This window comes from Podarcis erhardii, assembly GCF_964252035.2.
Source record: "Podarcis erhardii genome assembly, chromosome: 6".
Lineage (NCBI taxonomy): Eukaryota > Metazoa > Chordata > Lepidosauria > Squamata > Lacertidae > Podarcis > Podarcis erhardii.
Genome location: NC_138510.1, coordinates 45,392,712 through 45,420,495, shown reverse-complemented (window position 1 = coordinate 45,420,495; position 27,784 = coordinate 45,392,712). Strand labels below are relative to the sequence as shown.

Here is a 27,784-nt window from a genome sequence, read left to right as displayed (position 1 = left end):
TCTTGTATTTAGTAATGAGAGCTTCCAGACAGCTCACATTAACGGGACCAGTGTGCTGTTTCAGTACACCCAAGCCTTCCATGCTAGGCATGCAAGGAACTTCAGCCACATGGCTGCTGCCATGGACTAGTGTCTGGGTCAGGTGTGGGGTGTGCAGTCTAGTCTTCTTGCTGTGCATAGGAAAATATACTTTACTTTCCACAGAACACATCCTTTCCAAATCTGGCACCCTGTGGAGTACAACTCCCATCAGCCACAGGCAGCATGGCCAGTGATAAGAGCTGATGGGAATTGTAGTCTAGAACATGTGGAGGCCACCAGATTGGGAAAGGCTACCTTACAGTAACCTGCTCCAGATGTTATCTATGCATGCCTTTTCACAGTTAAAGAGTATATACTCCATGTATATATACCTGGAGCTTTTCCTTGCTTCCTTTGGTGTCTTTTGGGTAGCTTTTATGTTGTTTCTTTTCTCTTTTAGAAGGAATGAACTGCATGAACAAGAATCATGGTTGTGCCCACATCTGCAGGGAGACCCCAAAGGGTGGCATTGCCTGTGAATGCCGACCTGGCTTTGAACTCACCAAGAATCAGCGAGACTGCAAGTGTAAGTTACTGCCTGGGGACCCTGTCTTGAAAGCCCATATAAAAGCAGCATTGGGTGGTTTTTAAATGAAATTGTGCTATTTTGCAGAAGAGGCAGGAAACACACATCTTAAGTCTTGTATTCTTTGGCTAAGACCTGATTTGGCAAAACCACACAGTAAAGGTAAAGGCACCCCTGACCAGTCACGAACAACTCTAGGGTTGCATGCTCATCTCACTCTATAGGCCAAGGGAACCGGCATTTGTCTGCAGACAGCTTCCGGGTCGTGTGGCCAACATGACTAAGCCGCTTCTGACAAATCAGAGCAGCGCACGGAAATGCCATTTACCTTCCCACCGGAGTGGAACCTATTTATCTACTTGCACTTTGACGTGCTTTTGAACTGCTAGGTGGGCAGGAGCTGGGACCGAGCAATGGGGGCTCATCCCGTTGCGGGGATTTGAACCGCCAACCTTCTGATTGGCAAGCCCTAGGCTCTCTGGTTTAGACCATAGCACCACCCGCATCCCCATCTATACACCTAGTTATACCCAAATATATATGATGCAGTGCCCTAGTGGACCCAAGTTTCTGAGTAACTGACTTCATGATGATAACATTTGAGAGCTATCATTTAGTATGTGCATGTTTTATTGCCCCTTCCAGTGACCTGCAACTATGGAAATGGAGGATGCCAACACACTTGTGATGATACAGATCAAGGGCCAAAGTGTGGTTGCCATGTGAAGTTTGTACTACACTCTGATGGGAAGACATGCATAGGTAGGTGAGAGCTATAGTGCATACCTTGGCTGAAAGAGCTTTTGTGTATTCTCAATGGGGAATAGAGTGCAGTACTTATTAAATGTCATACATATAAGGCTTTATAAGCCTTCTGCCATAATAAATTACGGGGGTTTATTTTTTCCACCTACTATCAATTCCAAATTATGTTCAAGATGAAAATAATATAATGATATAATATTAATCTAATTGCCTCTGTCCCTCTAAAAGTCACCGTTGAAAGAAGAGAAGAAAAAAGCTAAGAGTAAAAAAAAGTGTAAGGTGCCAGACATAAAGACTGTGTTTGGACATCACACTAAACTATGCCTTAGAGAGATGTGAACGAACCCAGCTTCTTTGAGATTGCACACCTTTGCCCTCCATTCTTCTCCCCCACCCCATGTGTTTGGGAGGAGGTGGTCAGAAGTTTTCACCTCTATTTTTTGTTAGCCTCAGTTTGTTATGTCATCCAAGCATTAGAAACTGTGGTTAACATTAACTATAGTTAGTTTCAAATGAGCCTTGTTTAAACCATGGTTTCTGAAGATGGCTTGTTTAAAATAGCCATAGTTAACATTCATTACAGAGCTGGATTTGGACAACTTTTCAAGCTGTACTTAACCAAATGTTTTGGCAGGGTAGGTGGTTTGTCTTTGTGGAGGGGGACTCTGAGCATCAACAATCCCCCCCCCCATGAAATGATTATTTCGTGGTGCCCACAGCAGTTTCTTAGATTTTCAAGTGTGCCCCTGGGCCCAGAAAGATTAGCGAACTATACAGTGGTACCTCGGGTTACATACGCTTCAGGTTACATACGCTTCAGGTTACAGACTCTGCTAACCCAGAAATATTACCTTGGGTTAAGAACTTTGCTTCAGGATGAGAACAGAAATCGTGCAGCGGCGGTGCAGCGGCAGCAGGCAGCCCCATTAGCTAAAGTGGTGCTTCAGGTTAAGAACAGTTTCAGGTTAAGAACAGACCTCCAGAACGAATTAAGTTCTTAACCCAAAGTACCACTGTATATTAAACCATAAGATACCTTGATGTCACAACCTAGCCTTTGTAAAGCATTACTCTGCATTTAACTGTAAATGATTTCCAAAAGACTGCTTTTTGCCACCTTCCACTTTCACATTAGGAATAGAATCCATAAAAGTTCAAAATGATTCTATATTGCATCCAAAGGTCCAGCTGCTCTGAATTGTTCACAGTCTGGTACAATTTGAAAGGAGATGGAGTTTAAAAAAAGTATTTGTCCACAACGACAAGTTAGAGTGGTGCCCCGCAAGACGAATGCCTCGCAAGACGGAAAACTCGCTAGACGAAAGAGTTTTCCGTTTTGGAGGTGCTTCGCAAAACGAATTTCCTATGGGCTTGCTTCGCAAGACGAAAATGTCTTGCGAGTTCCTGCGTTTTTTTTTCTTGTTTTTTCCCCCTTTTTCTAAGCCGCTAAGCCGCTTATCTGCTTATCCGCTAAGCCGATAAGCCGCTAAAAGCCGCTAATAGCGCTAAAAGCCGCTAATAGCGCTAATAGCGCTAATAGCGCTAATCCGCTAAGCCGTCAATGGGCTTGCTTTGCAAGACGAAAAAACCGCTAGACGAAGAGACTCGCGGAACGGATTCTTTTCGTCTTGCGAGGCACCACTGTAGTGAGCACAAAAGGCTTCCCCTGGCAATCATTTTGTATTGAGATTAATGTAATGTGTTGGTTGAACCTGCTACAGAACTAGGGAATGATGGGTCTGTCTGATTCAATTTTCTCTGTATCTCAGTTTTCCAATTAAGTTCTCAACATTTTTACAGCAATTTGTGATTTTAAAAAAACCCTGATGAATATTCATCACCATTTTAGTGTGAATTTCTCCCAATAAACACATTTTTGTCTTTGATTTTGCCTAATAAACTGTTTTACAATTTCCCCTTACAATACATTTTTTATGTTATCTTCACTAATATATGCATTTGGATTGGGTTTACTTGGCTGTGAATTTTAAAGGATGGCTGTGTTTTGGTTCAGAAAGTAAGAATTTGGTAGGTTTGTCTTTAAATGTGGACTTAAATCAAGTTTTTTCCACCATCCCTATATAGAACATAGGACCACTGTGATTACACATTTTGTGGAGCATATCTTCTACACAAATATATATGCCCACACAAATGGATGAGCATGTTGGAGATTGTAGCCCTGCCGGACTTGGGTCATTAGTTTGGCACCTGAGCCTTTCCGCAATCTCCTAGTACTTTTTGCCCTCAGGTAGGGCATTTTCACCAACATATTCCTTTATTTGGAACACACACACGCGCGCGTGCACGCGCGCGCGCACACACACACACACACACACACACACACACTGAGAGGAAGGTGACTTCATAGTTTCTTTTGGCAACTTGATCCATTGCTGAACTACTTTTTAGAGTTAATATCTTCTTTTCCATCCAAGCTTCAACTTAAATTGCCATGGTATGATTATGTTTCTTCTATTCTCTTCAGATAATACTGTGAAGAAGAATTTTTCCCACCCCAACCTGTTTTAATATGGGTTCATCCACACCTCTGTTTGCATTACCACTTTCCCTGGGGAAAACCTGCTCTTTATTGCTGAACTGGAACAAATGGCAGTTGTGTTTTCCACAGATTCAGTGGTATAGAGCAGGTTTTCCAGGGGAAAGCTGCAGAGGCATACCTAAGGTCCCTTGCTCACTTGGCAAGGAGTTGCATCAGTGCCTCCCCCCCAAAAAAAAATCACCTTAGCACAGTAGCCACATTAGAAATTGCAACATTTTACTTGAAGAGTCCAGAGTGACGACAAGGCAAGGAGGAAAGGTGAAAAAAGTCACACACCCGTGTGCCATGGCACAGGAAGAAGCGGAAGTTTCTCCTACATTTCACCTTGCTGCAATAGTAGTGGCACATCACCACACACATATACACCAAAAACTTCATAGTCTGATAGGTGATTTTTGTCGCCCCCCCCCAACCAGGCCTGCGCCCCCCCAGCAGGGGCCAGTTTCACCAATGCCTGGATATGTCGCTGGAAAACTGCAGGGCAAATGCAAAATCTCTTGTGTCTGTGCCTAGAAAGTGCATGAGACAAGTGGAAGTTTTATATAGAAGTTCCAGTTACAGATAGGTAGCCGTGTTGGTCTGCCATAGTCAAAACAAAACAAATTCCTTCCAGTAGCACCTTAAAGACCAACTAAGTCAGTTCTTGGTATGAGCTTTCGTGTGCATGCACACTTGTGTATCTGTGTATCTGAAGAAGTGTGCATGCACACGAAAGCTCATACCAAGAACTGGCTTAGTTGGTCTTTAAGGTGCTATATAGAAGTTGTCACTGTGCTGCTTGCTCTCCTCCTTCCTCTTTTTCTGGGATGGACATATGCATTTTCTTCAGACTTTCCACATATGAGTTGTCTCCTAGACTTTTCATTCCCCATATAGCTTGACTCTGAAATGTGTGTTGGCAGAACACAGATATTCTGTTTGCTAAGCTCTCACACAAATGTTGTCTTGATACAAGTAGTGCAGGAACACAGAGAGCCTTCTGTAATATCAGCATTGCTACAAGTTCCTAATGCAGATGCACACATACCTCCTCACCCTGTGAGGAAGATGTCTATTATTCTGTTTCTGGCTGGTTCCAGGCTGCTGCTATTTTTTTCAGCTGTGATTCAGTCACAGACCAGCAAATTCAGGTTACACAATTAAAGTGGATTTGCTGTTCTTGCCCAGGAAGCCCCCTTCCAAAACCCCCAGGTATTCTGCAGGAAGAAAAGCAATGGGAAAATGCATTAGGAAGTAAGGGATAACAAACTGCTTGATGCAATGTCATATAACTCTCCCTGTAAGCAAATCAGAATGAATGCACAACAACCAGTGCAGCGCATATAACCTCTGTACAAACTTTGTGCAGGAGGAATGCTCAACGGATAGGTTGTCTGGAAGCGACTATTATCAGGGGATGCTATTGATATCAGCTCCAGGTTTGGAGAGCCATTGGACAAGATGCCCTCTGAAGGGAGAAGAGCCCTTTTCTCTGAACACCCCCCCCCACTACACCACCTTATTTCTGTTCCTGTTACTCATTTGCTTGCTTCCCCCCTCTAGACACAATTTTCACTACCAACCAGAGGGAAAGGACAAGATTAGGTCCCTTTTCCTTGTTCCTGTCACAGCTCACTCACATGGAGAGGACAAGTGAACCAGCTGTGCCTCTGTGTGTGAGCAACTTGACAGTCACCCACAAACTAATCGGGAGAAGCTTTTTGATGCACACATTTTGGCTGCCATTTGCTTCTAGGGAGAAATGGCCCCTGTGAGACAAATAGCATGAAGATGCAACAAGCTAGGGACAGGGAGGAAAGATTAATTCCCTCCTAACCAATGTCCAGAGGAGGAGAAATGAGGGATGGGAACAGCAGCAATGCCAAGCAGAAGCCTTGGTGGAAGTGGTGATGATTGCCCTTTCTAAACCCTAGGAGCCAAGCTGATACCACCCCAAGACACTGCATAGGGTGGCAGTCTTAAGCTCTTAAAAAACAGCCAGCGAGAGAATCACAGTTCTGTCATGTGTAGTTTTGAGGATAGCAGTGGGACAGATGAACATAGGAACACAAAATCTACCAGTACAGGATTGTTCTCTGTGGTGGCTCAGCCATGCTTCAGGTTTCTAATAGAAAATGGAGTTTAAACACACAAGCACACGCACAATTTTGCTTGCCAAAAACGTCCACAAATAAAATGTGGTTGCTTAATACTACAGATGCACAGCTCAGTAAGTTTGGAAATCCTTATGGGCTAAATAACAAAGACAGCTTCGACTTCAGTCAGTAGATGCTGCAAGAGTTAGCTGGGTGTACACTACATATTTGGAACTTGGCGTTCATACAGTATGTCTCTTTAAAACTGAATTGCAAACAGAGATAAAAGTCATGGCTAGTTTTGCCCTTTAGCTTGATGTTGTGTAGTTGATCTTTTTTTTTTTTAACCAATTGAAAATGGGGGGAAGACAATGACCAGCTTGCAAGCATGGTATGGTATGGGATACTTCAATGCTTTATCCCCAACTTGTGGTCCCAATCTGGATCAGGTCCCCACTCCTAACTATCAGCAATGGGATAAGCCCCCAATTGTTTCAATGGCAGCTTTCTTTCCCAATGCAAACAGCAAGTGTGGTCAGCCTCCTACCCCAGCTATTGGTTTAACAAAAAAACAGTGACACAATTCCAAGCTATGCGGTAGAACTCACGTTTAGTCCAGCTCAATCCCCTGCCAGCTATTGGTTAAACAAAAACAGCAACACAACTCCAAACTTTGTGGTAAAAGTCACGTTTAGTTTGGCTGAAATAGTTAGCATGGAGTCTGAAATAAATGGAAGAATGTATAATGGAACAAATGGAATAATAAATCAAGTACTACAATATTAGTAGTGTGGATGAACATCTCTTGTATCTGTCTGTCTAATATAATTTTAATATAAACATGCCAGTCAAAAAATAGTTTGAATGTTTCAGACATGTACTCTTGTCAATGCACAGGAATTTCAGAATTTTAAAACACATTGAATGAATGAGTCTGCTTGTTGCACCAGATAGTTGTTGTCTTCTCTTTACTGTCCTCTTTTTTCTCTGGGAGGGTTGGAGAGGTTAATATTAGAACATAGCAGCCTGTTCTAACCAAAAATTTGGCATCATGATCTCTCAGCCTGAGAACAATTGTCGGAATGAAAGAAAACCCAACACATTTGATTTGTGTGTGTTTTGGAATAATAAAACATCAGAGAGAGATAGAAGCTTTACTGGTTTCAGATGCATGTGCAGCTTGACAGCAGATTAATTTTAAGACGCCCCATGTAGGAAGTAATCAAGCCACAAATTGCTGTAAATAATTTCTATTCTTATTGTAGTTGTTTTTTTTAATGGAATAAAAACCAGCTTAAATATTGCCTTTGAATGCATCTGCTGAGGTTCTCCGTGCTCTCTATACAGTTTTCACATGATAGTTTCTTGCTGGAATCAAGCAAACCTTGACCCTTGCACTGAATACTTTGATTTTACATCCAGTGTGATGATGCTCCCATACCAACCAAAGTCAGCCCAAATCCTGCTCTCCCCCCACCTCCATTATTGTAAGTTTAGAGTACATATCTGACCTCAGTTGTGGCAGTAGCTGAGTGTCTTACAACTACAGTAGTTTGTATTCCCAAGACATCCATTTGGTGCTGTTATTTTTATGTTATGTATGGAGAATTGTGGTCCAGAAACACTGGCGCCTGGATTCTTAGCAAATAAACTTGGAAATAAGTCTCACTCATTTCAATTCAACTTCCAAGTAATGTGCTTAAGAGTGCAGCTTAAAAGCTCGATCCCAAGCATGGGCCAAGCCTCATCTTTAATTTTGCTCATATGGAATAATGATTAGTTTTTTATTTACCAAAGCGGAATTCTAAAAAGTAGTTCTCTCATCTCATCTTGTATGGCTTGTCTTTACGCCACATCCTCCTCGCCATGCAATACTGTGTACAAACTTCGTTTTGTGCATTACATAAGCATGAAAGAGAAAACTCAACATAGATATCTTACAGTGAAGGTTCTTGTTACTTTATATATACAATCCTCTGGGCTTTCTTTAGTAATGTAATGGTATTAATTCACATCTAAGCTAACTGACTGATCCATCCATTTGCTATGATCTCAGGAGATGTTGTGTTCAAAAGCCAGTTATAACCTTTCCTAACAATCAGCTTACAGTGTAACACTTGATCTATAGTTGTTTTTCATTTATAGTTGGCGACTGAGACTTTTCCCTGAAAGTAGCACTTCTATTGAACAACACTTTTATTTTCCCAGAACCCAAACAGCAATATTTTGTTGATGAGAAAAATCAGATGTTTTTCACTCAGCTAATGCATTGAGCAGGGTGGATAGACTTAAATTGGAGCAATTTAAAGCAATGAGTTTTTAAAGATCTACCCCTTCCCCTTTTAAAAATCACCAAGTAAAAAAGAAAGTTTAAATCAACTTTTCCATTTTGAAAGTCAGCGTGCACACTAACTGCTTGCTGAAACAATTAAAAGATATTAACAACTAAATATATACTTTGTACCAGGGATGAGAAAGCTGTGGGTTCCAACTCCCAGTCCCCATATCGGTGTGTGAGGGATGATGGGAGTTGTAGTCCAACCAGTAGCAGTTTATGTGGGGTAGTGCAGCAAAGGTACCCTTCCAGTGTTAGCACAACTACAGTTTACGTGGATGGGTGGGTACATTGGTGGGAGCACTGAATTGGCTCTGCCAGCATATCCATAAAGCTCTGAATTTGCCCCTGCCCAACCTTAGCCTTGTCCTGCTAAGCTGCAGCAATGCCAGGTATTGAAGAGCAGCTCTACAGATCTGCCCCACCTCACTTGCTGCTACTGCTACATCTCGGCCAAAGCTTCCCCAGCCTTGCTTTGTATAGTCTAGGGGTCAGCAAACTTTTTCAGCAGTGGGCTGGTCCACTCTTCCTCAGAACTTGTGGTGGGCTGGACTATATATTTTGGGGGGGGGGAGGAAATAATGAACGAATTTCTATGCCCCACAAATAACCCAGAAATGCATTTTAAATAAAAGGACACATTCTACTCACGTAAAAATGCTGATTCCAGGACTGCCCGCGGCCCGGATTAAGAAGGCGATTGGGCCGCATCCGGCCCCTGAGCTTTAGTTTGCCTACCCATGGTCTAGAAGCACAATGTAAATCCTTTCATTATGCAACCCACAGGCCTTTTGCACTACAGATTCATGTCTCCTTCAAAACAGGAGGCAGATTTCTCTATGTACACATGCAAGGCTTACCAGGGGCTGTATTAGTCCTGTTTTCTACTACTGTTGTCAGCCACAACGTAAGGCAGGGACAGCTACTCTGTGAAAACTTCCAAGAGTAAGAGAGGATAGCTAAGAAATGTTGGCTCAGGCCAGACTTGGCTGTTTCTCGGGATCTCGTTCAAGAATAAGTGGCTTTTAAAAATGTACCCCTAGTATTCAAGTCTTCAGACAGAAAAAAGGCTGACAGTTGTACAAAAGTTCTGTTTTGTTTAGGAACTTATTCTGGACTCCAAAATGGGGAGCACATCAAAGAATGCATTGAAAAGGCGGGGAGCATGACACGCGGGACACCCCTGCACCGAAAATGAAAACCTAGCCTTGCAGAGCACATAGCCTGAGCTTTTCCTCCATTTGTCCCTGCTTCTAGCTGCATGGATGGGAAGGAAAGGAGTGAAGTCTGAAGCATCCCATTCATGTGTACTGCAGGGTACTCTCTGCTCATAGCTGCTCTGCTTGTAAAACACTGTCGGATTGTGCAGGCAAGGGTTATTACGAGGCATCTAATCTCCCCTCCCAGTGGGGGAAGCCCAGGGGACAGATTTATAGCTAGGCGAGAGGGTAAGATACCTGCTTGGATATTTATAACTGCCCTTTTTTGTTTTATAGCCGAGTCTTAGCAAACAGCCATCCTCACCCACCCCCCTTCACCCATCCTTCATTTCCGCTGAAATATTTCATCATTTCACAGGGAATAAAGTTTCCAGCAAGGCAAATGCAAACCCACTCCCTTGACCGAGCACTTTGAAATTGAATGCGGTGTGTCTGAAAGGCTGCTCCAAACAGGTCGCCTAATACAGGTCCCCTTCAGATCACGCCGTGGCAGGAAGTGCAGTGAACTGGCTTGAATGACAGTTTCATTAGGCCATGGCTGGTGTTTTTCATTCCCCCCCTACCCCATTTTTTTTTAATGCTGCTTTTAAAAATGTAGATAATGAATAACATTCCTCTTATAGAGTTGGGTCAGTCCTAATGAAGGTTGCCTTGTCCTTGGGATCAAAGGCTGGGGGAAGAGAGGGCAATAACTTTTAAGTATCAGTTATTTATCTTCTGTAAAAATGATTAGTGAATAAAGAGCTGCACAATGGTTTTGTGGAAGACTAGCCTCTAACACATGGCAGCAGAATGAAAAGAATGAACTTATATGTGTATTTAAATGCATTAGTGCTGATAGCAGTGTATATTGCGCAGCATTCTGAGGATTTAAAATATTTCATTCTTTAAAAACTAAGACAGGTTTCTAGCCCTTATGGCTGCAGAGATAAGCATGACCAGTAAAATCTCAAAAAGTAAGCAGAAGTTTGAATAAGTGAGATGCTTTGCATACAAAAGGTCTCAGGTTCATACCTGGCACCTCCAACTAAAAAGATCGTGTAGCGTGTGATGGAGAAAAACTCTTCCTCAGACTCTTGAGAGCCACTTACTTGTAGCAGTAGACATTACTGTGCTTGATGCAACAAATGATCTGATTCAATATGTCAGCTGCTTACATTCGGTCGTGGGGGGCGATTGCTTTACATATCCCTTGTCTCCTCCCATCATGGCCAACAGGAGACGACAAATGTAAATATATGCAGTTTTGCTTTATTGGCATAATTTATTGGGCACAGAATAGTCCACTATGTACATATGTAATAGGTGTATGTGTTCCTATGTTGATTGTAGAAAAAATTTACACCGTCCCCCAAAATTAGCGGGGATCATGGTGATTTCAGAAAGTGGTAGATCTCACAGTCTTGTGCATTGATTTTACTACTGTTTAATCACATGCTTGGTAAGCTTGGTATTCAAATATTGTTTTTTTAATATGTCGGTATGAAAGTACTGGCAAGAATGCAAGTGGAAGGTGCATGAGCAAAATAAAAGTTTTTTTAAAAAATTATTTGCAGTACATCCATAAAACTGAAAAACGATTGAAAACATCACCTTCTCTCTGGTGTAGAGGAAAAGAGAACATCTCCTTCTGCCGCCCCCGCCCCCCCATTGTAGACGCACATTCACCCAAATGGTTTGCATGAAGGGGAAGGCTGATTCTTCACAATCTGCTTGATGAGGCCTGTTCACAAAAGCTCTCCTTGTCAAGCACAAGATACAGAGATATTATTTGTAGCAAGATATGCTGAAAATTGTGGGCTCCACTTGATCAGGAGCAATGGGGAATGAACTATTCCTGCCCATTTATTCTTTCTCATTTTCAGGGTGCATCTGTCTTTTCTCCACACTCTTGACTCTGCAATTTGGTACTCATTAGGTCTAACAAGCCAGCACTCAGACGCTAAGACTCTCTCTTGCTCCCTTTGGGATAACTTATTCCACATGCTTGGTGTACGCTGCCTGGTCGCACGCTCTCTTGTGCTGCCAGCTTGTTGAGCTTTGGGTTAGGTTTGTCCAATTAGCTGTTTCTTTGTGTTGTTTGTAAGTGCAAGGCGTTAATATGGGTCAGCCTTGTGATGTCCCAGGAATAGCAGATGGTTTCATAAAGTCGTCCTGCCAGTGCTGCAGCAAACTTCACATATTCATGTCCCTTTAAAGGAGGAACTGGAGGTTTGCACAAGTTCATTTCTTAGGAGGGTTCAGTGAATCCAAAATAGGCCATAGCTCCAGGCTGGGATAAGTTGATCCTTATCTCTTAGTATTCCCTATTCCTTTAGCCCAAAAGGCCTTGTGCAGCTCAGTACAGTGGTACCTCGGGTTACATACACTTCAGGTTACAGACTCCACTAACCCAGAAATAGTACCTCGGGGTAAGAACTTTGCTTCAGGAAGAGAACAGAAATCATGCGGCAGCGGTGCGGCGGCAGCAGGAGGCCTCATTAGCTAAAGTGGTGCTTCAGGTTAAGAACAGTTTCAGGTTAAGAACAGACCTCCAGAACGAATTAAGTACTTAATCCGAGGTACCACTGTATCTGTTCCAAATAATCCTTAATGACATATGTTCATCTCAGGTGACTTCAATATGCTTTGAACCTTTGCTTCTTCCACTGAGCATACTGCTGGCCTTCAGTTTCAATTGGTTTCTTTCAGAAACAGGATTTTGGTTTGCCACTCTTTTTGAGGCCATTTGGTTGCTATTCCAACATGAAAGTGTGGCTGAATTACATAGCATCTTTTTTCTTTTTCTTTTTAAAGCCACTCTTGGCCCCAGATCAGCAAAACACTTTTGATATGGTGACGCTTAAAAAAGCATTGCAGAATTCAGCACTGGCAAATAATGCATGGAAAACCTTGAGAAAGCCTTTGCATGTGTATAGTTCATTATGCATTGTAGATCATGGCCTAGTTGTCCACAATTGTTCCCAGGCATCAGCCCAGGTATCTAAAACATATGTTTCTTAGAGAAGATGCATGTTCAGTAAAGCACTGGAAGCAGACTTGAGAGAACTCAACTTCCCTAGGAAATTGAAATGTGTGGTACCTTTTATGCATCTCTAGTCATGAGTTAGCCAATTCTTCAGATGCTGCTATCTGAAGAGTCCCATGTCAAATTCTGTTTAAGATGACTTGGGGAAAGGCATTTATAGCCAAAATATGAGGTGTTGCTCAGAGCAGGACTGTTTTGAATTTATATCCCTTAATGTGAAATAAGTTATAATCCTATGCACACTTATTTGGGAGTAAGAATAATTTGGCAGCATTCAGCTTATGCATCCTGACAGTGCAAGGATTTCTGCTTCTGCAGTAGGACTCCCCCAGCTGCCGTGTGCCCTCCTAAAATCCGCTTGGGGGGCATAACAGATTCAGGGGGCATGTGGGGGATAGTTGCAGCACCCCTCAGGCGTTTGGACCCCTAAATCCACCTCTGCTCAGTGCTACTTTGGATACAACTAATTGAATGCAGTGGGACCTACTGTTGAAGGATCGTCATAGGATAAAACTGTTGTCATTCATTTATCTTCTGCTGAATAGCTCAGCTGATTAACTAGCATCAGCAGATACCTACACCTAAGTTTGCAGATGAAAACCTGACAGATAAGCAGATCTTGGGTTCCAGACTACCTCTTAAAACAGAAGCTGGTGGGTGGCTTGTTCTGTATTAGCTGAGGTTCTGTCTTTGCTGTTCTGAACAGTCAGGTTTTCTTTACATGTGTGCTGCCTTACTGCCCAAATGTAGTTCTGCTCCTCTGTGATAAACAAGAGATCTTTCAAAGCTGCTTCTACATCTGGCTTGAGAAACTAGTTTAGTATAGTAATAGAGTTCAGTTTTCCCCCTCTCTTTTGTCTGTCTTTTTATTCTCAGCCTATGCTCTGGAAAAACCCACTAGTTAGTATTCTAGCACAGCCTGATATATGGTAGTAGACAAGCGGGGGTGTATGATGATTGGTGAACAGGAAGGAAACCATTATGAAATTGATCCATTGGCCAAGTGATTGGGTAGTTTCTTTCAGCCAGATTTGTGGGGGGAAAGGGGAGGGGAATCACTGAAATTTTGTGACTCATCTGTGCTTTGGGAATATTTACATTTTTTTAAAGCCAAGCTCCTTGCTAGATACTGTTTCTAAACCACTTTTTTATAATATTAAACAGGGGAGAGGCACCTCCAGCAGCACGTTACCCCCCAGACGTTTTCTAATGGTAAATATTTTTGTTCTCTATCTCTATGAGGAGTTTTAACTATAGCTGCATTTTGTATTTTTGAATATAATAACTGGGCACAGGGGCCTGAGCTGTTGTACTAACTGCATGCCTCACTTTGCACCCTAGAGAGTAGGGCAGAAGGGCCACTCAAAGGGGCACTGGTGCTTACTAACTATCTAACCTGCCCCATCTCTGCTATTTCTAAATCTCTTTTTAGCCTTTGTAATCTGCATGGTCCCCAGCTATCAGGGCAGAGCGTGCAGGCCTGGAGCTACGCAGATAGTGAAGAAAAAGACATGCATGGCAACAGAATTATTCCACAAATAACAGAACTTTTATGTAATGTGGGGCTTCAGATGGCTGCTTGCTTTGCTTGGGCTAATGGACTGTTCTTTTGCTAGAAAATATAGCCATCCGCTTTTAGGGGTGAGGGGCAGTGTGTGTTCTGTTATTTGCTTCTGTATTGTGTAATTGCTAAAGCAGTTTCCAGAGGCTTGTCTGTCTCTGTTAGGTTCTTAGCTCACTTTCATTGCTTACGTATGCAAAATCTACAGCAGCCTTTAATGTGCCATTAATGTGTTCAAGGATAGCATAATTACATCAATGGAAACACAAAGGCAACAAGGATTCAATGACTTGCCCCAAAACAGTGTTGAGATTCTATGGCAGAGCCAAATGGGGAGCCTGCATTTGGGAAACTTGTTTTTGAGTTACCTTTCTTATTGCTGCCATATATTACAGCAAGTATTGGCTTCTGTTCTACTACCTAATGAAAGATTTGTTATTTAAAATAGCATGCTAACAGACCTGGATAAAGATGGGGGGGGGGTTGTACTTTGATTACGGTAGCAACTATGAGCATTGCATCCATATTAAACCTAAGGACACAGCAGGAAACTTTTAAGAACCATGCCAACATTCTGTAGATGTCACCAGCTAGTCCCTACTTGCCACTTTTGACTTGATAATGCTGGGTTAGCTCTAATTCACATTGTTTTATGCAACTCTGAAGTATAGACTGAAGCATAAGGCTGAGCTGAGTGCATCATTACTCACTTCCTCCATGAGAATTCACATGAGACGAAAGGCTATGTGACTGTGAGAAGGAAGGGGATCTGCCCTTTTCTGAGCTGCCTTATTTTGTAATGGTAGAGTTGAGGTAGGAGATAAGCACTGACGAAGCAGAATGGATGAAGGGAAAAAGGAAGGTCATTTTGTCTCTTACCAATGATCAAGACAATATCTGCAGAGACTTAAGGTTACCACCACACACACAATAAGGCAAAATTCTTTCAAATGGGTTGGTGCCATAATTGGTGGTAGACAACCACTATTTTAATAAACTTAATATGCTACATAGTCTTCCAAGGCCTCTTCCAGAAGATCATTTTTTTGATACCATTTCATCACTCCTTGATGCTAGATGTTTTGCACCAGATATGTGCAGTCTGTGTCTCAAATTGTTGTAATTCTCAGTTGTTTTGCTTGTCCCATGCTTGAAATGAAGGATTTCTATTACTAAGTGATAATAATTTTTGTAGGGTCCTGGCATCATCCTCACATTTTTCACAGCACTAGTAATAAGCTTTCTTCTTTTCCTGTCTGTCTGTCTGTCTCTCTGTCTGTCTGTTTTTTGTTTTTGTTTTGCATCATAAGAGTGCTAAAACTTGATTACTCCCCAACCATCCCCCAGTATTCTACTTGGACCACCCACTGTCTATTTAAATCAAATCAAAGACTCTCCATTTCCTCCATGGGGAATATGCTTTTGTTTGTTTGTCATAATGGTATCAATATAGCAGCCCACCGACATGCTGAATATGCTTGTGGGGAATATGCTTTGAATGTAATAATGCTTCTGAAACAATTTGGTGGGTGATGCTAGGGAGGCTACTTACAATTTTGAGGGGGGAAATAGCTGATGAGGAAAGGGTGAAATTTCCCCCTTTCCTCCTTTGTCCCACCTTGCTGCTCAGCTTAACAAAATTGCTTCCAACTGTTTGGGGCTTCATTACACACATCAATTACCCATCAAACATTTTTGCACCATAACTAAAGTCAACATTACCCCATACCTGTACTCTGGACTGGAGATTGCAGACCAAGGCGTCAGCTTTGTGGTACTTCGGAGTAAGGCTGGCCCTGGCTGTTGTACACTCATCTATGTCACATGTTTCCTTGTCTTGGCAGCTCACATGTTTTGCTCAACAGTTCTGCTCCGACTGTAGAAACATTTGTTTTCAGCTTGGAGATGTCTGGTTGACTCTTGTTAAACAACTCCCATGTTCCATCCTGGAAGGCATCACTTCTCAGTGAAAGAGCCAGTGTGGTGTAGTGGTTAAGAGCGGTAGACTTGTAATCTGGTGAACCGGGTTCGCATCTCCGCTCCTCCACATGCAGCTGCTGGGTGACCTTGGGCTAGTCACACTTCTCTGAAGTCTCTCAGCCCCACTCACCTCACAGAGTGTTTGTTGTGGGGGAGGAAGGGAAAGGAGAATGTTAGCCGCTTTGAGACTCCTTCGGGTAGAGATAAAGCGGGATATCAAATCCAAATTCCTCTTCTTCAAACTCTTCTTTCTGTATACTGATGGCAGTCAGCATTCTTCACCTGATCTTAACATTGGCAAAAGGTTTACAACCTTACCCCTCTGGAGATCCTTTGCCATTCAGTTCCTGTGCTAGAGAAATACTAAACACTGGAAAGGGATGCTGCCCCTGAAGATCCTGATTAAAGTTAGAATTGATTCTCACTGCAGGAAGAAGTTACATGATGCTCCTCCATACCACAAAAAAACAAAGACAGTTCAAGGTTTCAGGGAGAAGGATTAAAACCTAGACTTTTCCTTGACACACTAGATTTTAATATGTAGAAGTATTTTCTATGTTTTCCCCTCTGTGGGGCAGCATTTTACTATGTGAGCTCCCACCTACAGCCTCTGAAGTGGTGCAACCAAGACATAGGTCTTCTACTTCATTAAGAACTGTAATTACTGATTTGGCAGGATATCACAAAACAGAGACAAGAGATGTCTGGGATGCTGACTTAAGACGTATGGAACTTTTCCGTTGGTTAGCCAGTTGTTCTATGGCCTGGTGTATCTGCTGTGTAGGGCTCCAGAAGCAAGGTAGTCTTGCTTTTCCCACATGCATGTGTGCATGCTCTTTGTGGTTTTGTGAATCATGTTGATTCTCATGGGGAGCCATGTTCCCCATAGTCACTTAGGATGAATAGAAAATATCACTCAATCTGCTGTCTCTTAATTTTGGAAGAGAAAGTACAGTAAATTGGTGTCCTCCACTATGGTGCTTTTCAGATGTTGTTGGACTGCACCTCCCAACATCTCTTGACAATTGGCCGTGCTGGTTGGGGCTGGACGGAGTTACTAGTCCAGCAATATTTGGAGGGCACAACAGTGGCCACAGTAGCGGCATGAAGATGGGAAAATGCTGTTGTATCTTAGAGGCTAACTGGTCACTGTGATGTGTACGCTTTTGTAAATAACAGTCCATTTCATCATACATCTGATTTATCATGTTTCCTCTCTCCATGAGCCATGTTGCGCGTCTTTATTGATTTGCAACATTTTCTTTTCCTAGATGGCTTATTAGTCCATTTCCTAATAGAGAGAGGTTAACAGCGTGATTTGCTGTTTCTTAATGTGCTGCATAAGATATTCATTAATATGAACAGATGACATATGCAAATAATACAAAATGCCTCAAGGCGATTAAATTCAATACAGACTGTAAAGATTTACAGAAGGATCATGTAAAACTATGCTAGGACAATAAAATGCAAAATAAAAATTCATTGTTGATGGGTTTAAAAATGTCTAAACATTTTAACAGCTTAATTGTATAGCAGTCATTGCATAGCTAATTATGTAATAGCTACATACTAACTTGGCATACGAGAATATAGTTAAACACCTCATTAGTGCTTATGGCTCAGTGGCCCAGAAAAGATCTTAGTTATTTCCCCCAAGTTCTGAGCACCGCAGGATGTTGATGACCTTTTAAAATTCTGTCTGCTTTAAGGCCACTGCGTTCTTACGCAAAAAATGTTCCATATGTGCATTGGTGCCTGTGGATCTGCCTCATATGATAATGGTTACTATGGGTCTGCTATTGATATAACCAGCTAAGGGTACACCCCGTCCAAAGTTTAAGATGGCAAATGGATGTAAATCTAACAGTGGGATATAAATTTAAAGAATAAAATGTTAGGCTGTTTGGAAAGAGAGAAGATGACGATCATGACAGTGATGATAATGATAAATATTATGCCAGTCTGGTCTGAATATTTCAGGTTGCATGTTATAATAGGTGCACAATTGCAGTGGGAATGTAACCACCTACATTGCTTAGTCTGAAACCAAATGACTGATCAATGTGTGCTATATTAGTGGAATTAATCAGTCTCGGAATCGTATTTGTGGATTTGTACATGCAGAGAAAAACCAAGTTTACTGTGCACTAATGGTGCTGAGGTGTGTCCCCCAAAAATTGTCCTACAGAGTGGAGCAGAAGAGCCAATGTCTCACCCTCAGATATTGCAGACTCCAACTTTCACCTGCTCTGACCACTGGCCATGTTGGCTGGAGCTAAAAGGGGCTGTAGTCCAGGCCATCGGAAGGGCACCACATTGGCTACTCTGGATAAGAGAATGTGCAACTAATATAATCCGTCAAAACGCTGATTAGTAAATTTTGGGGCTTGCTTGTTTTCTTTGTTTTATTAAGATCAAGCCGCCTAGACTACATAAGCTTGGAGTGGGAAGGAGGAGTTATCACAGGGTGACAGGGAGAGAGAGGCAGCTTCAGTGATGGAATGTTTAGGGAGAAATGTAATTAGCAAGATGCTTCACTTTTATGCCCTGCAGAATGCCTAGCAAAATACTGGTGCAAATGAAATGTGTGACGCATTTCTCCTAAAGCTCCCATTAAATTTAATTGAGGTGGATTGCACCCTAAAATGTGTAGCAGTTGTAGAAATTGTAAATGAAACTGATATAAAATTCTAGTGCAAAGATGTGCTCAGTTGGCGGGGGGCGGGGGTGTTCAAAAAGTATGATCAGAATTTAACACACCTTTCTTCCTAGTTGGAAGATCAGCTCAGACCATTATATAATAGTCTAGTTATTATATTGTATATATTGTATTATATTGTAAGAAAAATGCTATTGTCTTAGCTACCAGCCCTCCATAACTACACACCTTATCAATAGTTGTGACATTACCTAATAATTGTATGGAGACTATGATTTTTTCACTTCAGTATGTAAGCAAATTGCTGGTTAAATATGTTAAGAGGGACACGTAGGAGCTTTTCTATGAAACTGGAGTGTTCTTAATGAGGGCCACCCACAACGTTCTGTTCTGAACTTCCTTGTTCTGGAATAAGAGATTACGTGTTGCCCTAAAATAAAGTCTTATGTAACCACTGGTACCCTGAACATGAACTCTTGCTGCCTTTGGAACATATTGTTTGCCTTTTCTATCGGCCTCATAACAAACCATAACTGGCCCTTTTGCATACCAAAGGCCTAGACTTCATGGATGCTTTTCACAAAGTATATTTAAGAGGAAATAAAATCTTCAATGACTTGCTTTGCTTAGGCCCAGCCCTGAAACTACAAGAGTTAAAGTACAACATTTGCTTTGATGGGTTACATTACATAAACTAAGTATGTTTATAGTATTTTAGTTTCATAGGCATGGGTCACTTTTAGACGGAAAGCATTCCAATTTCTTTGCTCACTAATACCCAAAACAGATTACATTCCTTAGAGCCCAAGACACATACTGTAGTCACTAATAATTTCAAATATGAATCTTCATTAACAAGCTACTCCATTTCTATGCAATGTACTTTGTGGCAAGAACAACAAATGAAGATTGATTTGCAAGTACATTTTGTCAAGATGTAAATGATGTGTGTTAAATACTTCCCCATCCTGAGTAGCAAGCATCTGAGTTGGTTAGAAGAATTCAATTAAAGTAAAAGCCCAGCCAATGCTGCTATTGTTCATGTACGCAAAGGCAGATTATGTATGTAACAGCAGTGGGTGGCATAGTAGGGTGGCCCCAGTCACCTAACTTCTGATTGGTCACAACATCTGCTTGTGGGGAGGAAGAGGGAGAAGTGGTGAAGAGCTTGGCATAGTGCAAATGCACCAGCAGAGCCAGTCCATGTTCCTGCTGGTGTGTTTGCACTGTGCTAACCTCTCCACCACCTCCCTCTCCACCTTCTGTGAACTGCCAGCCACACAACCGACCAGAAGTCAGGTGAGAAGCAGAGTCCCACCACGCTGTCTGCTTCTGGTATGTATTTATGTATTTATTCATTCATAGCATTTGTATCCCACTCTTCAGCCAGAAAGGATCCCAAAAGACTTACATATCAATATCAATACGTATATATAAACAGTAGCTACCAATTACTACAATCCAAAATGTTACAACATAAAAAGAAGAAAGGGTGGGAAAGGAAGATGAAATCAAGCAAACTTATGTTACCAGGTTCTCATATCAACTAACTGACATCGAAGCAGATGGGTCTAAAAACAGGCCTTGTTGGACCCTTGAGAAATAGCCTGGTTTCCCTACTTCCCTGAGGTGTCTGCAGCAGAAATGTGTTGATCTTATGGGGAGTTTGGCTTTCTGGAGCCTAACTGGCTTCTCTTTACTCCACCATTCAGAGCAGATGGTTCTCCTGCTCCATCTCAGTCGGTTCTGAGTGGGGAGTGGGGAAGAGCAGCCCAGGCTTTCTGGGGAGAGCAGTAGCATGTGGAAATGGCAGTTCCTTGTGTCTGCTTGTTCTCCTTTTCCTCACATGGCTGTTGGAAATGATGGGCGGTGGGGGTGGCAAACCAATTATTCCCTTTTTAACTTTTCTGCCATGTACACACTATGACAGGAGTGCCCTGAACTATTTTTTGCAGTGTCTTCGGCTGACAAAATGAATTTCTGTGAAACAGAATATCTGACAGGATAATATTGGGCACTCTGCTTTCTTTCTTTTTCTTTTTGAAAGTTTGATGTTTCATTTCCATTCATAAGCAGAAGTGGAATATTTTGTATACCTCAGTCTAGCACAGTTCATGGGAAATCATTTGCCTCAATATTCCCATTTTGTATTTTTTGTGTGAACTGCCCTTGGATCTTTGGATGAAGGGCAGTGTACAAATTTAATAAATAATAATAACAACAAGAAGACAGAATATCACCCAGAAACTTTATAAAAAATTCATATCTATCCTGTCAACACTCGTATAGTCTTCAGGAACTGTTGCTGAAGTTTTGAAGTATTTACACATACTTTAAAAGTGTTCTCCGTTGTTGGTTTATCTTCTTTCAGAAACGTGTGCTGTCAACAATGGAGGCTGTGACAGCAAGTGCCATGATGCAGCCACTGGCGTGCACTGCAGCTGCCCAATGGGATTCATGCTTCAGCCTGATAGAAAAACATGCAAAGGTAAATAGCAGCCAAATGTATATCCAGTGTATGGGAGAACATGTTCCACAGAAGAGGACTGGGCCTTGTAGAGTTCCTTCTTCAGTTTACAAGTTGGAAACTTAGATCTAGTACCTAGATGGGGCACTATACTTACGGGACGTCTCCCAGTGCCCCTTTCCATGAACTGCCTCATTTAGCTGTTGCCTCCACAGAGCCGTCAATGGTATCCTCATCAACTGAGTTTCATAGTAACTCTGTCCTTAAAATTTATTGTGACATTAATTAAAACTGTTCATCCAAATCTAAGAGATGATTGCAGCATTTTCACCAGAGGCTGCTGGTGACAACTGTCTTAGCCATTGTTTGACCTGGTTTTCCAAGTGTAGCAATGGGTCTGGTGAGCAGCCCAAGGTAGTGAAACCTCCACGTTCTAGCTTCATTCCCTCTTCACAGCTCTACCAAGCGTCATTATTTCAAAAGCCTGCCAACCTTTTCATTATTTCTTGACAAAGAAATAGGAAACAGAAAATTGCCTTGTATCACATCAGACCATTGGTCTACACTGACTGGTGCTTGAACTCCAGAGTTTCAGACAGGAGTTTTTTTCAGCCCTGTTTGGAGATACAAGGGATTGAACCTGCAACCTTCTGCATGTAAAACGTGTGCTTTGCTGCTAAGCTACAGCCCCGAGGACTTTCTCAAAAGATTCTCTCCTCTTCCTCTGCATACCCACCACATGCAAGTGCAGTTGTTACTTATTTGTTGAATGGGACATTTTCAACACAAGGTAGCATTTCTGTTGTGGGGATTTCACATTTACCCAGCACTCAAAACTCTGCTGATTTTTTGCTAAGAAAATTCTGTTTCTGCCCCTACTTCTCAGCTATGGTTTCTTTTTGCAGCTGGGAGTGTTGAGTGAAATATCATTCCTGTCTCCTGAGTTTGAATAGTGCCCATGGCCCCAAGCAACACAACTCCCCAAGATGCCAGTGCCATTTAAAAAGGGGATCAATTTATTTTTTTGTTACTTTTGAAGCTGAGCGTCAACCTGCTATACAACTCTCCTGGCCTTATACTGCCTCCCTCCCCGCACCCTCCTTCCCATCACAGCAATGTTCATCCATGGACTGTTGGCATTTTGGAGACAGGGCCTTCCAGAGTTAAAACTATATCTCCCACAGATACATATGTACATGCATACACACACATGGCTTCCCTCCCCCTTGGTTAATTACATGAGGACAGGGTATCATGCTATTGCTGCTGGACTGGCATTAGCATGAATATGAGTGAGAGAAGCGTGTAGGCTTTTTTATCATCTGGAAAGGCTTGCAGAGAAAAAGGTGAGACTCCACAAATGGAGGGCGTCTGTGTTCTGTCTCTGGCAGCTCCAGGGAACGTGACCTTAGTTAAAAGGGGGGGGGAAAGCCCTTCTGCTGAAAGCTGTCTAACCGCCTTACTGATTCCAGACCCCATTTGCTTCATTATTATTTTTCAGAGCTCACCGCCTCCAAGATGCTAGAGTTCCAGGAAAGCATAATAACCCAGAGCCATATCCCCTGTGTCTGGGATTTTATTACAGTTTGGAGCTGTTTTACTGCTAGTTCACTTCACTCACAATAACAACAACAACAACAATAATGATAATAATAAAAAGCTCCGACTTCATAGTTCCTGCTAGAACTGATGGGATGGGGGAGACACAAGGGAGCAGCCTCAGATGAGGTTTGCTTGAACTTTCTTTCTGGGATTCATCAGCCTTGGTTCATTCTATTTTACAGACCATTTCCTAGCAATAAATTTTCTGGCTTGTAAGTAAAAATATATCTTAACAGGTAGCAGAAGCTATTTGAGAATTTAGGGAATCGTGTGTGTGAGAGAGAGGGGGGGGGTGGATGTGGGAGAGAGAAATGTTGATTTTTGCAAAACAGCCAAATTGTAAAGGTTTTTTTTTTTTTTTAGTCTATGTTTATTTTCAAAATTGTTCTTTGAAAACTATTTCCTCTTCCAATATAGTTATTTGCAATCCCTCCTGTTCATTATTTGAGTGCTCAGAGCTAGTTAATCATTGCATCCAGACAGTGATTATTGTGATTTTGGACCTAAGATTGGTCTTAGCCTTCATGTGCAGGGAGCTAATAAGGCTAAGCCACTGCCACTTCACCACCCCTCTCCACTTAGGGCACAATCCTAAGGGAGTGTTGCAGGGATCATAGGATACAGCAGATCTTTTCCTCTGCCTATGGAGAGGGAGGCCAATGAGCAGATAAGGGGATCTGGTCATACAAGCCTCCCTGTTGTGGGCACAGAAACCCCACTGGCCCTTGCTGCTTTGCTGTTTGTGCTCCGATAGTAGCAATGGCATGTTGGGAACTCAGCAGAAGAGGCTTTGGATCCTGCTAATTCAAAGGTCTCTCATTCCTCCAACACATTCCAGGAATTGCCAGGTTGGTGGTGGTGTGTCAAGTGTGCTAGTCCTGGGACTGTACTTACTTTCCAGCTCAATGGGGCAGGCAAGTGAAGAAAAACACCAGATCAGGAGGAACACACCTTTTTTTCTGCTGGTGTGAACCTACCAAGGTGTTTGATATGACAGTTCCTCCATCTTAGATTCTCTCTTTCCCATAAGATTGTCCTGCTCAACTTCTCATCCAGATACAGTAGCAGACAGCCTGCTGGGGCAGTACTGCTCACTTAACCTCCAGTTGATCACACCATTGCTGCTTACCAAGAAGTAGAGGGTGAGGTGGCAGTGTGGTCAGTGCAGTGCAGACTCACTTGCAAGAGCATCGGATTGACTCTGCTAGTGTGTTTGCACTACACTGACCTTACTGCTGCATTGCTCCTCTACCTCCCAATAAACAGCAGCAGCACAACCAACCAAGGATCTTGTGAGTGGCAGCAGCCCACCATTGCTACTGTCCAGTCATTGGTTGTTGTGAACCTACAGTCTTAGCCATATATCTGTCCCTTCTCAACAACTGGTGGCTTTCTGCTCATCTTTAACATAATTCTTCTGCTTCAGAACAATGCTCTGGGTAGCCTGTGCACTGTGTGCATGACCAACATCAACTTAGGCAACAGAACTTGTGCACAAGGATGTATTTTGAGCAACTGCCTCTGAGGAAGGTGGCTACACTTGAAATGTCACTTACTATACCTACATGGTGGGCTACATTCTTCTTACTATAAACAGCTTCACATAGCCCCCTTTGAAGTTCATCTCTCTAACCTTTCCGGTGCTGTTCTGCTTCCCCCACCCCCCACCCTGAAAGTCACAATGGATGCCACATTCTAGACAGAACTTAATTGCACATCTAAGTCCCTGCTTGAACTGGTTCTTTTTGGCTCAGTGCGCAGCTAAGCCAAGGTTTGGTTTAGCATGTTTGTTCAAATCAGGGCTTGTGGTTATTACTGAGGGCTCCCTATTTTTCAAAAGCCAAGCAGATCAGAAGGAGTGGGTGGGTGGGTGGGTGGGTGGGTGCAAGGAGGAGAGGAAGCGGAGTCCCCTCCACCACATGGGTTGAGTGGGAGGGGATGGGGGGTACATCAAGCTGCTGTCAGTGGGGCAGCCAGCAAAGCTGCATGTCCACTGTGGCTGCTGCTGCTTTTCTGCTACTGAGAAAAGCTGCTCCACCTCAGTGCCAGGGGAAGGTAGTGCCACGGTGCCTGGAAGTGAAGGGTGATCAGCTGCCCCATTCTCCGTCAGCGTGAGGGAAGGCAGCTCACATCAGCAGTGTTATCAGCTAAGATCATTGTGCAATATTGGTGGTGCCTTGAAATTAGCTGCTCTTTTCTCCCTCGCGCGAGGAGTGATATATTGCCAAGTCAAAATTGTTATCGTGATGTGATTTCAAAACTGATTTTGGCCAATACAGTATATTGAAAAATTGCACACTGCTAAAACAGACCATAAAATATGTGGTATTACCATGCAAAAATGACAAGGAAATAGTTGGAGGGAAGGCAAGGGATGGGGCCACAAATCCCATGGGTGCATTCCGTGGATTCCCAGGGGTCCCCGGACCCCTAATTGGGAACCACTGGCCTAGAACAAACCTTGATGACAGCATATGGGGGAAGGAGGAGAGAGCTTAATCAGAAGCTCTGGTTCAAACGGCATGCTAGACCAAATTTTGGTTTAGCTGTTATGCCACGCTGAGCTAAAAGGACCCAGGAGGAGCAAAACTGCTATAGTTCCCTTCCTGAGGTCCTACACATTCATGCTAAGCCACAGTTTAGCTTCGTGTTAATGTCACCTGTGTTTTGAACCCAGGAGTACCACCCACCAATTCCATTTCTTCGTTGAGTGGGCATGCATTCAACTGTCACAATTTCTTAACTAATTCCCTTAGTTAAGCATGTTTTGCCTTGTGTTTTTCCCCTCCCTACTGCAGATATTGATGAATGTAGGTTGAACAATGGTGGCTGTGACCACATCTGCAGGAACACAGTGGGGAGTTTTGAATGCAGTTGTAAGAAAGGATATAAGCTGCTGATCAACGAAAGGACCTGTCAAGGTAAAGTCATCTTGGGATCTTTGCTGAAAAGAGTGGTGCAACTATTGTATGAGTTCAAAGGTTTTAGGCACTGAGCTAGATTTGCTCACAGTTGTGGCCAGCAACATTGGAATGTTCCTTCTCCTAAGCACACAACATGCTCCAGAGCTAAGAAATTATGGGACAGTTTTCAAGGAAACATGATAGCCAGTCATTTGTTCTGTTCTCCATAAGAGTAAAAAACAATTGAAATTCTTTGGAAGATCTTGAGATAGGCATGACTGCATGAGCAGGCCAGATACTAACTAGCCATGCTTTCAGGCACCCATCCAAGTAGAAAGGGAAGATGCTAAAATACTGCTTCAAAGATGGAAGTGGGACCTGATGCAGAATGGAACTGTATAAATTAGTCTCCACTCCTATTAACACCTGGCAGCTTTTTATTAAGCAGCAATATAATGAACTTATCTGTATGGCAGTTAATTAACACTCTTAATCCCCTTAGGCTTCTTTCCTAACTTCTTAGTCCTCAGTATGCTTTGTTGGAAAATAATAATGTAAAGTTTGTATTGCTGTCTTGATTTAAAAATAAACAAACAAATGCATAAACATGAATTTTAGTTCATCATTCTGAGCACTATAAATGTTGGTTTTCTTACTTTGAAAAAAAGTTTAAAACCAGGTGAAAAAAATGAACTTTGTAGTGTAGAAGAGGGAATTTTACCTGCTGAAGTTCCCTGTTTAATGGTTGTGTAAAACAGGAGTTTTTGTATAAAGGAGTTCTGTCTTTTTTCACCTGGACACTCTGTTTAAAACCCTGCTGTCCTGAAATAGATGTTACTTCAGCATATCTTCAGATTCAGAGTACATGCAGGAGAGGATCCATAGGTGGGGGGTATTTAAGCTGGTGGCTGCTTTCCAGGAGCCAGCCCTAGACATTTTGCTGCCTGAAGCAAAGGACAAGATGGCTCCTTCCTATTTAATGTACAAAGTCAGTAGGGCTCGCAGTTGATGGATCAGCATTGTCCACCAGACCTGAGGGCACCAGGCAGACCACGTGTCCTGCAACAGAGTGGAATGAACAGGGTCTTGGAAGGAATGGCAAGTGAGAGAGTTGATGCCACTGGCCCCATAACCCAGCATCACTCTGCCTCACTCTACTGTTTCCCTGTGGGTTGTTCCCCTGTCCAGTAGGTTTAATTGGGGTGTCAAGAGGAGAATTTTGGTGATAGATCTGCCAGCCCAGCTTTACAGAGGTAGATTTGTTCAAATTTTCTAATTTGAACAAATCTACTTTTGTAAAGCTGTTTTATCTTTTCTTTCAGGGGGAGGGAAAACACCAACATTTAGGCTGCAATCCTGTGTGCACGTACCATGGAGCAAGCCTAGGTGAACTCTGTAGGGCTTACTTCTGCATAGGCATGCATTGCACTGTTATTAAGCTTTCTGATCAATTTCATTGTAATTTAAAAAAAATCAAACTCTCATTCAGAAATAAGGTGCAGTAGAACTTTGGGAGATCAACAGCCGAGTCCTCAAAACTGTCATTTCCAAGATAATGGGAATTTATTCTCACTTCTGTGTTTTTTCCCCCTTTTGAATAAGAAATGTATGGTAAATTTGTGCTTCCATGCAATTAACATGGCTAGTCTATTTTACTGACTCATGTTTAGTTGCTGCCTTTTCACTGTAGAGGCCCTTACAGAAAACAGTTAAAAGCAACATTATAAGAAGTATTAACATTAAATAATTGCAGTACAAAAAATGCAGTTAAAAACATTTAAATCCAATTAGCTCAAAGACCACAGCCAGCTTTGATGGAAAAGAGACGTCTTCCTCAATCATCTGTAAATCCCAGTAGTGCTTAATCCCACTCTGCTAAAGAAGTTGTCCCTTCCTATGCTTTACCTCAGCATGACTAATCATAAAAAGGGGAAAGTATTTCTCTTCCTGTACAAATACCTTGGAGACACATAGCACTTTGGGCATGCAAAGTGTTAGCTAGCCCTCATACACTTC

General features: G+C 42.4%; 1 protein-coding gene across 6 annotated transcripts in view; it reads left to right on the top strand.

The window, feature by feature from the left end:
* SCUBE3 (signal peptide, CUB domain and EGF like domain containing 3) overlaps positions 1–27,784 on the top strand; it is a 114,762-nt gene that overhangs the window by 61,692 nt on the left and 25,286 nt on the right. For 3 of the 6 annotated variants that reach the window (XM_081865366.1, XM_081865362.1, XM_081865367.1), the window contains 5 exons: positions 482–607; positions 1,253–1,369; positions 13,758–13,805; positions 21,168–21,284; positions 25,664–25,786. In XM_081865366.1, coding sequence (XP_081721492.1) covers positions 482–607; positions 1,253–1,369; positions 13,758–13,805; positions 21,168–21,284; positions 25,664–25,786 — 531 coding nt within the window. The remainder of the gene's footprint in view (positions 1–481; positions 608–1,252; positions 1,370–13,757; positions 13,806–21,167; positions 21,285–25,663; positions 25,787–27,784) is intronic. The other 3 variants (XM_081865363.1, XM_081865365.1, XM_081865364.1) reach the window with 3 other exon arrangements.